Genomic DNA, 15,289 nt, shown 5'->3' on the forward strand with positions numbered 1-15,289 from the left:
CTTATAATCCGATATCTATAAGACCGATATCTTCAGCGAATATTACATGGGCGGATCGATGTAGTACGCTAAGTATAATGAACACTATGTAATAATGACATAATTGTATAACTATGTATCAGGCTGTTTTCTACTCGTACTTCGGCAGCGAAGAAATACAAAAGAAGCTGAGAAAACTAAGGCTGCGGAAGCGAGGCCAGCCGCTTTTCAATGCCGCTAAAGAAACGCGTCGTGGCGCGTTCTTCAGCTTTGGCGAAAGGTAGTGGCGCGTGTTGCTATTAGAAATTGATTTCTAGTTGCTAGGATACGTGACTTGAAAGCGCCAGCACCGGCGAGCATGCCTGCTTACCTGGCTGTCAGTCGGCTGCAAGTTGCGCGGCGCAAGGTGCAAGCATGGGCCTGCCGGACATAGAGACCATACCCGGTAAATTTGAAAAATATATAAAGAAAAGAAAAAAAAATAGAGAAATTACGCACGCACGCACGCACGCACGCACGCACGAGAGAAAGGGAGGAGGACTGTCGCGCATAGGACACGCGTGACAATATCGCACGAAACCGTTACGCACTTGCGAACTCGTCGATGTTGTGTATTTCCGGACCGCCGTAACGCCGGCCGCGTAATATAATCGATTCCTCGAACGGGCACAGTTCCCCCTGGCATTATTAAAACCCCCGTCGACCGTGTACCCCCTCGTTTCCACGTGTCGCGAAGAAACGAAAATCGATACGTTTCCCTCACTATCGAGCGATCGCCAGTGTATAGTCGCGAGATTCGCAGTTAGTCGCTCGATGATAAATGATAATTGAGTTCGTTGGAATTAAGGCTTGCGATCAAGGATCGCGAAAGTTGTAAAAATGTACATACGCGGCTAAAGTTGCAAAATTCTTTACGTGCACTGTGCACAGCTTATAGAACGAGGAAGTACCTGCAACCTGTGCGCTTCGCAAGCGAGAAATTTCTTTTCCCTTGCGAATCAATGGGGCGCTTTAGTTTACTCGCTTAAAAGCTTGCAAAGTCTCTTATTTAATTGGCAGAGCTTTAATTTTTGCACAGCGTTGAATGTTCTCAATAGCGGACAGTAGTAGCTTAGGAGCATGCTGCTACCAGCACAATCCGGTCGTTAATCGGCTAATGCCACCCATCGGGAGTCATATGCGCGTATTCATATCATTAACTTAACTGGCCGGCGTTATCGCACGCTATTATTGCAATTCGATAAATGAGTTGAGACAAAAAACTCTTGTTCGCCGGGATGCTATTTAACTCGTCTAATTAAGCTCGTGCGATAGTAGTAGCGCACCATCAAATTAAATTCGATACGTAATAAATAGTGCTAAAATTAATTAAATGTATAACAAAAATTATCTTTTCTCCTTGTCTTTTAACAATATTTCTTATAAACATATGATATTCATATGCATGTCATCGTTTACATACGTTTTCATTTTCTCGCGCAAAAAGTAAATGACTATAATTGCTTGTATTTTTCCTGTAATTACATTTCTTTGATGCGTACAATTTGCCACTGTTTGCTTTTGACCTAGTCTTCGTGTATTTTGAATGTTTTACATATGAATGAATCGCTATTCGCGTACAATCGCTATTGACTATTAGATAATATATATATATACTTTGTATGTGTATGTCGAGCAATTTGGCGGCTATTAATCGACCTTTGGGTCAACAACCTCAGAAAATATGCAAACTGCTTGAGGACTATCAATCCTATGTAAACAGAATACGTTTTGCTTTCGCCTCTTCAGAATTTTATAATTCTTTTTACGATTCTTCTTATGATTTTTCTAAATCGCAAAATTATGACATTAGTGATATAAATAATAATTGAAAAGATGTTTAAATCAAAGATTTAAAAACAATATAAGATGAGATTTAAAAACAATATAAGATTGTTGCAATGTCAATTAAAAATGTAATATAAAATTTAAAGAAGCGATAAACTAAAAGAATAAAATATTCCAGAAAAATTTAAATAAAATTTGGAAACTAAATAATTTGCAAAATTAAAAATATGAAAATTTGAAAGTTTAAATTTTAAAAAGATATCTAAAGAATTGAAGAAATACTACTACTTTGAAAATTTAAAGATTTAAGTATTATAATTGTACCTTTTATTATGATTTTATGATGTATAAAAAATTTTTAAGAGAATAACTTGCAATGAGATAGTTTGCGTTGCTTTCCGACGAAAGACAGATGCGTTAATGAATTATGCAAAAGGTCACTGTTTGAACTTTTGATAAGCAAGACGTAAGCGTAAATCTCGAAGGATTTATTGCCAGTTTTGCGTTATTGACCTTTATAAAGGGAGACTGAACTACCACCGTTAATCTCGTGTTAAGATGGCATTCAGTGTCTTAATCAGTTCTTTTTACTTCGCGTTAGCTTTAAACCCAATTTATGCTAAGGCTATGCAACGATAAAATTTGCGCTCAATTATATTTTGTTATCGTAATCAACATACTCATAGTGTTTCAACCGTAATGATTGGAAGTAGAAAATTCTGCGAAAGATTTGGACAATTCCTAGTTCCTTAAAAAATTATTTCTGTATTTATTCTAAGGATATTAATATAATAATTGATTATGTTTAATAATTTTTTCTTTTTGCTCAAGATATCTTTCTAAGGAAAATTTTAAAAGTTAGGCTATCTGTATATATGTATATTACCATATACGTGATAAATCTGAAAACATTAAATATATCTCTATTTAAGTCAGAGATTAAAGATTGCTACAAGTGATTTCGCATGCAATTACGTGCAATATAGATATATTTAAAACGCAGTTATAGCTTTTTTAGCAGTTATAGCAAGAGAATAATATACAACAGTTGCAATTGTACATACTACGGGTACAACATTATAATAATTTTCCTACGGGAATAATAATAATAAAAGTAGTATAATAACGATAATAAAGATATAAATTTGGATATAAATTTTAAATAATTCTTTTTCTGAAAAAGAAAACTTACGTAATTATTATTTTGAAATAAAAATCTAAATGCAAGATTTACTAATCAAAAAATTTACGCATTTTAAAGATAGGAAGCTCGATTCATCTTACCTTCAATATTTAATATATCGATCTTTACACATTGTAGAGACTGGGGCGGTGTTCACGATCGGCCGTAGCAGATTTGCGGACAACATTGCGTCGCATTTTTTCATACGCAAGGATCCGGTCATCATCATCGAATGTGGAGATGAACACTCCGCTGTTGTTTGTCGTAAGTTTTAAGCCTGATTGCCTCATCACGTAGACATACGTAATTAATCACTGAAAAGTCAACGATTCATGTTTAATTCAGTGTAACATAACTCAATACACTCCAGTATTGGATTTAATTTAAACTGTCAAAAATTCAAAATTTGAAATTTAAATTAAACTGAGATTAAATCCAGTTTGAATTATAAGAATCATCATAAATTGGATCTAGATTTGGATAAATGAAATATGCTAGCGCCAACTAATCCTTCAAAACTCAATTCGAAATGGATCTAACTTATCGGAAGACAATGATTCTATAAAGGAGAAAGTGGTAATACAGTCCGAATAGTCTGTCTATTGAATATCGTTAATCAATGTTGTCAAGTGTAGCGTTGAGTTAAATTATGTATTTGTAACGTTACATTGTTTGCAGACAAAGCATTTATTAATAAACAATGACAAGACTACTTTTGAGCTTTCTCTTCTTTTTGTTTCTTCCACAATCTTTTTTCAGTTGCAACATATTGACTTACTTTTAATTGTGCATTTGCATGATGCATTTGCATTAAATTTTTATCGAGAAGACTCTGTTTAAAATAGCAAATTTTAATTACTGCGTTATGAAATTTATAGAACACTTTATAATGCGAGGCTATATGATTCTGTGTGATTTACAGCTTCTGTAGCATGCAAAGGGTATATACAGTTCAGCTATGCTTACATAGGGATATCCACTGTCCAGCAAATCGATATTAAACACGCAATGGTCGGCGTAGCCGACTTTGTTGGTGTTATTAGTTTAACGCGACTTGAAAAAAATATGTTATAGTGTTGCTTCGCATATAAAAAGGTGCGCATTAACGAAAATAAAGAAAAGCTATAAATAAATGATATAGCATCTAAATTTGACAGTTATTTCTTAGACGTTAATATTTCAGCTTTTTTTTTATTTGCGACGCAAATTTTGTTTTGTTCATTTTATTATTATTTAAAAAACATGTTTTTATATTTCTCCATAATCTTTCCATAATTCTTTTCGTATCTCGGTATTAACTTACACTTAATTGCAGAACTATCTATTTAATACTGCAATTAAAATTATGTAACTGTATGTTTATTCCTCGTGCATTCACATTTCTAGATACTCTTAGATCTTAAATTCCTTGAGTGCTCCATGTTATGTAAGAGTAGATATCATCTTAATATTACAAATGGTTGTTTTAAAATTATAATTTATTAAATATATTCTCCAATTTCACGTTTTCAGACTCTGCCTTCTTTTCTGATTCTAATTTCTTTTTTTATTCCAGAAACTGGCAGACTCTTTGTTTTTGGCAGTAACGATTGGGGTCAACTAGGTTTAGGCCATAAAAATCACATCAGCAAACCATCGTGTGTAAAAAGTTTGTAATTTATTACAATAGTAAAAAAAATTAAGATATTTATAAGAGAACCATGTTTTATAATATCAATTATATAAATAATATTTTAATTAATATTAAATAGCACTATTTTATATACCGTTACATATAAATTCTAAAGACATGTTGATGTTTCCCAAAGCTACTCTACAGATTTTGTTGAAAATTTATAGTCATTGAATGTCAAGATTAATTTTTTGCATAAACTTGTTCTTTAATTAAACGTTACTAACGTTAGTAATTTTAATGAGAATATGTTTTAGTTCTAAAACCGGAAAAAGTCACACATGTGGCATGTGGGCGAGCGCATACTTTAATATGTACAGGTGAGTAACAATTAACATTTCGGGATATATTATATCGAAATATTTCGGTAATATATATTTTTTTTTATAACAAAATGCTAAAATTTAAATTTATTCTATCCTATGTATATAATATTTATGTTATAAAATATAAATTTATACTATCTATATTACTCATTTTCTTAATATAGTCAATATCGAAAGAGTTTAAAACATGAGACGTGAAAAATTAGTTTTTGATTAAATAATTGATTTTATAATGACGAAAACTATAGATCATAAGTGCGTGACATCTGAGACGCCTTTTATATGTACGTATATACAGTCGTCATTAGCAGAAAGGTATTAAGCGAGTGTGCCGTTTCTATATGTCTTTGCGTGTCATGAACTTCGGTGAATATTTGCCGAGTCATTCAACTTCAAACTTGTTCTCGTTCGAAGGGATCAACTCGATAAGAACTCTTTTAAATGGCACGCCACTTCTTTAGCTTTCTAAATAGGAATTCGAGATGTTAATTTATTAATCGATTGAAGTTGCTTTAGGCAAACAGTTTGCAAAGATATTCCTATAATTGATTCTATCAATCCTGTTTTAATTAAATACCTATCCGTTTAATTAAATATCTGTCAATAGATTATTAATTACTTTCTGTTGAAAAAAAAAACAAACAATATTTCTTAATTAATAAACACATTGTAGATCAGATATCTTTAAATGGAATTTTCCAGGAGCTCAAAAAATCTTTGCGTGCGGTAGCAATCAAGAAGGGCAATTAGGTCGAGAAAATTCCGTGATAGGTGACAGTTCCAGTTCTCCAATCTTAGTCTACGATTGCGGACTCGCTGGACCTAGGATTGTCCAAGTCGCAGCGGGATCGCATCATTCGATGGCTCTGACAAGTGACGGAGGAGTTATCGCATGGGGAAGCAACTTGGAGGGACAATTGGGATTGTCGGGAATTTCAGGTTTGGTTAACAAGCCTACCAAAGTTCCCATTCCCGAACCAGTAAAGGAGATCAGCGCGGGATATTATCATTCAGCCTTCTTAACAGGTAATGTAATACTTGATGATAACATTTATTCTGACGTGAAATGATAGTTATATAATAGCTTGGATACGTATATACAAATAAATAGAAATATATTCGTGTTTTCCTTCTATGAAATATCTTTTCTACAATCGTTTAGCATAGAAAAGTAAGAAGTAAAATATCTAAGATGTTAATCTAGAAAAAAATAAAATTGGATTCCAAGAATCTAAGTATTTCGGGACGTCACAGCACGCTTTCCACAAGATAAAATCACTCTTCCGCTGCGATTTACTACTGGTTTGTCGTGAACACGAGAGGTTGTAAAATACATTAGCATGTATTTGTGTGTGTAATTTGGCGACACAACTTGTTTCCAGAAAGCGGTCTGGTTTATGTTTGCGGCGAGTCGGAAAGTGGCAAACTCGGGATCAACGTCAACTTTTCTACGCAAGTTGCCCCGAAGCAGATGCAATTGCCGGAGCCGGCACTTCATATCGCATGCGGTGGTCATCACACACTCGTGTTAGCAGGTTGCGATCGATAGATTTTAATATCGATTTTTTTTATTTAATACTTTGCAACGTATTCTCTGGCCCTATTCTAAAAGGCTAAAAATTCTGACTTTTCTATAATTTAACATCGTAGATTATTATAATAACGCAGATTTTTACAAGATCGATAAAAGTCGTGGTATAAATTTTTAGAAAATGGCAGTATTTACTGTTCTGGCAGTAACGCTAGTGGACAACTCGGTATGGGCACAAACAATAATGAAATACAAACGCCAAAACTTCTTCCACGCGGGGCTCTTCAAAATGAAAAGATTATCAAAATCGCGTGCGGTGAAAGTCATAGTGCTATACTTACCGGTAACTAAAAACTCAGCTTTGATTATCGTATTCTTAAATTTTTTAATCTTTTGTTAATAAATTATGCTAATTTTTAACAATAGAGTCCGGCAAACTCTTTACATGTGGTGACGGCCGACACGGAAAACTTGGTCTGGAAGAAAATGAAAATAACGTGCACGAAGTAACATTTGCTGCCAAATATCAGGAACTTTTTGTTTCAGATGTAATTTTGCTTATTTAAAGAATAAATATTTATTACATCTTTATTTTACATCTTTATTGTTTGTTTACTTTATAGGTTGCTTGCGGGGGATGTCATACGATATTAGTTGGTCGAAGACATGAGATGGATTATCAATCACAACGGCCGTCTGATTCCATAGTATATTACGCATAGATTTATAAAAAATAATTATTAACTAATTTTCTCTTAAATTAACAAAATATAAACTTTGTGTTGATTTTAGGAGCAAAGAAAAAACTCTTTACCTCCTTTAAAGCTTCCTGTAAATATGCAAAATGAACATCGAATGGACAATACAGAGAAATCAACAGATGAGAAAGATAATTTACATCATGATAAAAATAGTGAAACATCCAAAAATAATGACATTCGAATAAATTCTTCAGAAGATTCGCCAAAGGAAAATACAGATATTGTCAATAACGAAGAAATTTCTCCGAAAAATGACGAGAAAATTGCAAGTCCTAAACTATTTCCAAAAACTGCTTCATTAGAAAGCTTGAAAGAAAAAGACCAGGTTGACAATAATGAAAATCATGATAATGAAAATATTGAAAGCAAAGAAAGTAATGAGAGTAAAAATATTAATGAAAATAACGAAAGTCAGGAAAATGATAAAAATATGAAAATGGCAGCGACAATGGCACAGGATGTTAAAGAATCATGCACGGAAATGGCTTCAAGAATAGAAGAGGAAGTGGAACAGAAAACAATGACGAATCCTATATTACCACCAAAACCACCAAGACTAAAATCTGCAAGTATCGAAGATACGGATAATGAAACAGAAACTTTAAAAGAGAGTGAAGAGAATAAAAACGAAAAAAATAATGAAGAGACAGAGACGAGCAGCGAACAAACTTCAAGTGCACAGACGACTGAAAAGTCAAAATCAGCGATTTCGAGGGAAGTTATGGAAGCTATTGAAAATTCGATAGAAAAGATCGATGAGGGTGAACATACTGAAGAACCAGAGAAAGCGGAGATGGATGGTACGCAGGACGATACTGATGTGGTGCAATCTCCGGCGCCGCGAACAGGTTGGTGAAACAAGGTCTCTCTTTCGTGTTTTTTCCTTTCAAAGATTAAATAACAGTGGATCAATGAAAAGCAGCGATTGGAGTTTATCCCGTAAAAGAAAATGTTAATTTTTTATTTAGCTATTATTTTTAGAATGTTTAAATTTGCGAATAAAAGTTACACAATTAATTATTGTCTTCTAGCTAAGATGGCAAAGTTATTCAAAGGAAAACGACAACAAGAAGCGCAGAATGGAACTAAAAAGACAAGCAGTACAATAAATCTGAAATCTAAGGTACAAATAATGTGAAACATATATATTTTACAAACAATATATTAAAAAATATGATTTTTTGATTTTATAATTATATATTTAAGATAATTGAATACATTTTTTTTTCTCTTTTTAGTCAAAAACATGCACAATCTTGTGATCGAGAAAACTTCGCAGAGGGATTATAATTCATTATATTTTTATAAAATACTTACGATATATTCGTCGCTGAGACCAAAGTATATGGAACTGGAAATCTCCAAAAAAAGAATATATATTCAAATCAAGTCTTTGTTAATGATTGCATTTACATAGAATGCATCAACATAAATCTTCTACATTCTTTTACATATTGCATCGATTTTTCTTTCTCATTTGATTTCGTCGGCAACGAAAAAGTTTAATAAAAATGCTATGCTTGTATCAATATGTTATTATTAGGCTTTGTAAATATGAGTCACGCATAGACAAATTGATTCCATATAACATACATTTCCGAAAGACTCATAAATTTACATATTATAGCATAAAGTAGACGAGAGCTGAATGTGTGATCAATGTACAGTGATATCTCTGGATAAACATATTTTATTAAAGTCCAATTACAAAATTCCGTTCGCGCAATAACAAGCTTACCCTATAATCATTTTTCATTTTTATTTTCATTTTTTTAAATAGATTAAAAATATTAAAAGTGTGGTCGCATTCCTAAATCATTCGTTTGATTAATCGTCAAACCGTATTATAGCATATCGACGTCGATTAACGCATTCGTAATCGTGATTATCTAAATTTACCCTTTCGATATTCTTTATCTATAGCTAAAACTGCGCTCCCGTTTGTTCAATCGAAATTAGCTTTACGTAGCTATATGTAGCGCTAAAGCTGTTGGTGCAACTGACCTTACTTCTAATCGTTGTTTCACCATACGTTGGTGGCGATGATATACTTAACATACGATCACTAATATTGCACTAGATTTTATGGCCGAGTACGAGTGGGACGTTGAGAAGAAGCATCGCTTTACGCGCAATCTTGCCGCGATTCACCACAAGTGAAAGTTTCGTCCATTCAGATAATTGCCAATGAAGCTTCTCCCTTCATTGCTCTATATTCAAGTGCATATTGCATATCATATATAAATAAGGACGGAATCACAGACATAATAACATATTTAACTTGGGATCTCTTGCGATAGTCAAAATTACCAGGAAATTCCTGATTACGGGGTGTATTCATAAGCACCCGTAAAATCCCAAAAGTTTAGTTTTTTCTTCCATAATAAATAATGGAGAACGCTATTGTATTACAATTCGTTAAAACTATAAAATATTATAATGATTGTATGTTACTTTCACTTCTGTGAAAGATCATGAATACACATATATATTCTTTGGCGAATTTGAATTCCATTAAAAAAATGATACTTTCATGGGTTTCAATCGAATAAGTTCATCGTATAAAATGAGGAAGACTTTCTACATACGAAATATAAATCAATTTTGGCTGCATGTATTTCGTAATTGGTTAATTAGTCTTCTTGACCGTCAAAAGCGAAACTTTGGTGTACGCAGTCAAACAAAACACATTTTATATTACATCATGCTGCATCATACCGCGCAGATGTTTATCCAATATTTTTAAGAATAATATTACCAATTAATGACACCTAGCTTTATTTTTAAATAAAACAAATTATCACGTATTTAATGAAAAATGTATCAATATACCTAAAATTCCTGTAATTAATCATTATTAAATATCAAATATTAATTTTAAACAGTCGAAATCCTTAGCTTCAATTTAAGAGATTTCTAAACATTTTATAATAACTAATGCCAAAGTTTCTTACATTCTATTCTATTTACAGTCTAGAAGTGCAAACTAATATACGCAGTTTATGCTTCTATTTGGTGAAATTGTAAAGCCGAGAAAACCCTAAATTATATAATTGAAAGATTCGTAATCTTTCAGTAAGTTGCATGAAAAAAAGATTGTATAGTTCTTAACATATATACTTTATTGATAATTAAAGTCTTGATAAAAAAATTCTTGCATTTCTTACGCAAGTCTTTGAGTCCTGTATCCCTTTAAATACCTTAAATTAACACGTTAATTAACAATCCAGATTAATTAAATTCTGGATTACTTAAATTCTAAATTTCCTGGATCTTAAGTGCCTTGCATCATAAATTCTTTAAATCCTAAATGCCTCTTAGATCTTAATCGCCTTAATTCCTGAGATTCCTGAATTCTGTCTACGCAATTCTAAATTCTTTTGATAATCGTCGAGCTCCGATTTACCAGAACGTAATAAATAATAAATCGTTACATTGCTCAATGAATTTTGTTACTTATAGTTCCAAGATTAATTCGCTTCATAAGGAATCGAGACTAGGCGTCATTAATTGTCATATGTTATTCACTCTTGAGTACACTTAGCACTTTTAATATTACAATTCACATAAAAAATAATATCCATTAGATCTCTATAACGTCTTGCTTCTCATCAATATCGTTGTTGCTTAGTAAAATATAAGAGTCTCGACCAGACAATAGTCGGTGCTGGCCATTTATCAAGAAGGATGATCCTCTTCTGATAGTCCTTTTACCGAGCTCGATCGCCTCGTGCGCCAGTACCGGGCTATTGTATGCCTTCACGAACACTGTAACGATGATCGTCAAACCGACTAGAATCATGCCGTACGTTATGCAAGGCACAGCGATATCGGCGAAAGTAGTCGCCAAGTAAATCAACCGCCTAATAGATGGTGTGAGCTCTTCTATGCCTTCCTCGAGCCACATGATTGGGAAAACTATATCGGGAAAATTTGAAACCACTGCGATCTTGGGCTGTCGTTCTACCTTCAGATTCATCTGGGCGCGAACCTTCGCTTCAATCGGCACTCCTAATTTCTAAGAGAATAAAAAAAGGGAATTATTATTATTATTATTATCTTATACGTATCTCAGACGTTATATTTTATGTCTCTAGTTATACTTCTATTATACTTAAATAATCCAGTTTATTTATTAATTTATTCATTAACTTTCCATCCATCCTAATCATTAATCTTTCGTTTCGAGCATTTGTCATTGTCAATCTCAATAGACACGCGAACAATAACATCGTTTTTTTGCTAAATGGCAAAAAGATACATCTAGAACTTGTAGGATTTTTTCTATGTTTTACGTACTGGTTGGATTTTGAAATATGTTTCGTGCAGTTTTTCAACTGGCTTGAGTCCATCAACGGCGTCTAACAATTTAGGATCAGCTTTGTAAAAATGTGGAAACGAGAGATAAACTGGCGCACCTGAAATAAAAAACAAGACGTATCATCTTTTAATTAAGAGTTCAAAAAATATCCATAAATTCCATTAACTTTATAAAACATAAAATACTTACTATATTGGCATGGACTAATATTTTGCAAGCCTTGCGGAGGGCAAGTAGCGATCCCGTCCGTGCAGAAGCATTCATCTTCCGTCGGCGCTGTTTCATTTGGCCGCCCAAAAACATCATCCGACGGAGTATATAAATCCGCCTTGATGCCCGTTTTTTTTACTGGGCCACGGTACTGCAATGGCAGTGTCCTGCAGAGATCCTTGTCCCAGACGTGAACGATATCTGCACCGGTTTGGTCCCGTGGCGGAAAGAACGATCCTGCAAGGAGCATTCGAAATTTATTATTATGATGAAACTAAATATTTTATTGCGTCACAATATTAAGCATGTTACTTGCACTAAGCATCTTACTAAGAATAAGTAAAACTTTTATATACCATTCTTTAAAAAGAAACAAACAAAGACTTACCTTCTGAAGCCGTAATGGAGTTACACGGTGCGTTCGGCCAGTATGGCAAGTGATCGAGCCCATTCAATCGATTTATTAAACCAAACTCTTTCATACCCGTGTGTCCAGTGAATATTGTAGATATCTCGCTTAATGTACCGTTTCTCTATAATCGAGATTTGATTTGTTAAATGAATAATGACTTAGCACACAATAAATTATTTCGTAACATGTAATGGACTTATTTTGTACAAGGAAAATGTCGAATCAATGTCTTTGAAAGCGAATTACGTTCTAACACTCGATTGCGTAACACTTACTCCAAGAAGAAGGCCCATTCTGCTCATGGGCCGTCTTGTTTTGGGAAGAAATTGATGACCAAGAGTAACTAACGGATCGTCATATCCAAAGACTAATTCCTGCGCAGTTATAGACACGAAAGGTTTCATATTCGTTGTACTCAAGGCAATAGACATTGCTAGTGTAATGAAGTGAGGGAGACTCTTGCTTTGCGTTGTAAGTGTCTACAAAGGAAAAGTGTACTCGTTTATTTATATCTTTTAATTTTTAATAAAATTTAGTCGATACTTTATTAATTATTTTGATTAATAGAATTGCACAATTAAGCACAACTTTATTACTATATCGTAAACTCACCAGTAAAGGTATATTCGGTACCATCACTTTAGTATCTCCATCTTCAGACATTTCAGGCACAAAGTTCAAAATTTTTTTGTGCTGGTAACTAACAGTTCCATTATTATGAAACACGATGTTAACTTTTTCCATATCCTCTCTGCAACAAATATTATCTTTTTTATTAAAGCGATCATTATCTAGCAAAGATTTATGAATTTATCATCTGTAAAGTAGAATCGCAAAGTTTATTTTTTTACACGCGCTTGTAGAAGCGCATGCGACAGTTTCAAATGATAATGAGTGTTCACGTAACTGAGAGACATTAAAAAAACAGATTTGAATACATAATTATTCGTAAAAAAAAATTCATGTATTAGAAGTTGATCTTTAAATTATACTTTTCAATCGTCTCAATAGAAAATAAATAAATGATCTTACCGATAAACGAACGGACCAACTTCCTGGAGTTTCGGTTTCTCATTGTACTGCAAAAAACCCTCTGTGTTGGTTACGTTAAATATGTAGACTTTGGTCAATCGAATTACACCTGGCTTCTGCCAATATTGAAAGGAGAGCGAACCATTCCATAATCGCAGTTGCTGAAAAAGTGGTGAACCAATATTATTTTTTATATTTATCAGCACGTATGCGATTTCTCTCACATTAAAGTTGCATATATACGTTTACCTTACGTTCAAAGTAATTTATTATGATATTTTATGCAAAATACTCGTTAATCAATCTAAAGAGAAATGCATTCGGAATTTTATAATTTCAGAAAATTGGGTTATTAGCGATCGAACAACATTATTTCTCGTATTATTCATTTTATAGAATACGTAAACATTATGATTTTATTAGTTTCTTGCATTTTCAACGTTTCACATTATTGGATTCATATAATTTCTGGAGAAATTGAAAATAAAACAATTAAAACAAGTTCATACTGTTGAGCCTAACATTTTCTCGAATCATTGGAATAAGACACTTTCAAGATTTTTTTTCTAAATAGATTTTTATTCTATATACTGTTTTTCTTAATAGAAAGGAAATATGTGTGCGGAAAGGGAAAGTCATAAACGGAAACGAATTTCCATTAATGTTGTGAAGGTTGTAGTAATTAAGCATCAATTTCAAAAGACACATAGATTAATCTAATCGCCTTTCCGGAAATTAATTTAATCTCACGAGTAGTTGAAACGTTAGAACTCATGAAGTAGTTATCACAAAGAAATCATAGTCTGAGAAATCATAATTGAAGTCTGAATTTAATAATATTAATTTTTTGCTAATCAATCGAAATTATATCAATAATATTTGTCTTTAAAAATTAAATCTAATTTATTATAATTATTGATAATTTAATTAATTTATTTTTTAAGATATAAATTTTAAGATATTAGAAATAAGTTATGTATAAGTTATGTATAATAATTCAGAAATTTCAGGAGTTTAGATGAAATCATGTAAATAATTATTTAAACAGAAATTGCAATAATAAATTTGATTCTTAATTACTGACAATCACTTGCACTTGCAGACATAAATTATTTGCAGACATGACATACTGGCATAATGTGGTTTTGTATAATAAAAGAAAAGACATTCACGAAAGTATTTACTGCAGATGCAAATACTGCATAAACGCATAGTATAAAAAATATTAAATATTCATTACACGAGAGACTTACTTTATCTAAATGTGTGCTTGCTCTATCTAGATATAATCTCATATCATTGTGGACTTTAAGAGTGAAACAGAATTTAAAAAGTGAAAAAATAAAATATGCGTCGAAATAATTTGTATTAACGGTTTGTAAAATTATGTTTTAGATATTCAATATTATACATTGATTTATATTTCAACAATTTTTCGTTTTTCTTTAAAATAACAAATATGTTTATTGCAATTTATAAAATATTTTAGAAACATAAATGAGAGACATAAATGGCAGACGATTATTAACATATAATTTTAATGATATTGATAAAAATTTAAATGTGCTACAATTTTGTAAAGCCACAGTGATTGAATTATATATTTATCAGAAATCGAACGTTTGCGAATATATGTAAAGTTTCATACTTACTTTCAAGATGAGGTAATCGACCCACGGTATGCTACTGAGCACTATGCCGATCACAAGTGCAAGAAGACCTAGACAGATTGCTGCTATCCTGCCTGCAAAAAAAAAAGTGATAGTAATGTTAACGGTGCAGGTGTCAAAACGCACGATGTTAAATATACGCATACTCAATGCATGTTTGCGCAAACGATTTTTTTTTATGGATGTCGACACTATAGGTATTTCTCATAGAACAAGCATTGACCTACATTTGAAAATTAGTGCCGAGTATCAAGTATTACTGATATTGTGTGTGAGGAAAATTTACACACACAGCCTGCAATTATTAGTAGCACTTTTCCGAAAAACTTACATGTGTTAAATATGAAAAAGTTTTTACAGCAAGA

General features: G+C 32.4%; 2 protein-coding genes across 2 annotated transcripts in view; one reads left to right on the forward strand and one right to left on the reverse strand.

Annotated features, from left to right (window-relative positions):
* Positions 1–201: 201 nt before the first annotated feature.
* On the forward strand, positions 202–8,991 carry LOC105429469 (X-linked retinitis pigmentosa GTPase regulator). Its single transcript, XM_011642458.3, has 12 exons — positions 202–424; positions 3,128–3,253; positions 4,545–4,637; positions 4,919–4,981; positions 5,690–6,013; positions 6,370–6,522; positions 6,697–6,861; positions 6,945–7,066; positions 7,142–7,225; positions 7,311–8,127; positions 8,311–8,402; positions 8,518–8,991. Exons 1-12 carry the CDS (start codon positions 394–396, stop codon positions 8,539–8,541), a joined length of 2,094 nt encoding a protein of 697 aa, XP_011640760.2. The 5' UTR covers positions 202–393; the 3' UTR covers positions 8,542–8,991.
* The window catches only part of dsb (scavenger receptor class B member debris buster), a 37,418-nt gene continuing 31,080 nt past the window's right edge, over positions 8,952–15,289 (reverse strand). Inside the window, exons 3-10 of the mRNA XM_011642457.3 lie at positions 14,907–14,998; positions 13,255–13,415; positions 12,835–12,973; positions 12,498–12,701; positions 12,199–12,343; positions 11,790–12,047; positions 11,579–11,697; positions 8,952–11,297 (exon numbers count right to left, since the gene is read on the reverse strand). Of these exons, the coding sequence (XP_011640759.2) occupies positions 10,863–11,297; positions 11,579–11,697; positions 11,790–12,047; positions 12,199–12,343; positions 12,498–12,701; positions 12,835–12,973; positions 13,255–13,415; positions 14,907–14,998 (1,553 nt within the window). The 3' untranslated portion in view covers positions 8,952–10,862. The remainder of the gene's footprint in view (positions 11,298–11,578; positions 11,698–11,789; positions 12,048–12,198; positions 12,344–12,497; positions 12,702–12,834; positions 12,974–13,254; positions 13,416–14,906; positions 14,999–15,289) is intronic.

Source organism: Pogonomyrmex barbatus, unplaced genomic scaffold (genome assembly GCF_055798465.1).
Source record: "Pogonomyrmex barbatus isolate J1 unplaced genomic scaffold, ASM5579846v1 scaffold3, whole genome shotgun sequence".
NCBI classification, from domain to species: Eukaryota; Metazoa; Arthropoda; class Insecta; order Hymenoptera; family Formicidae; genus Pogonomyrmex; species Pogonomyrmex barbatus.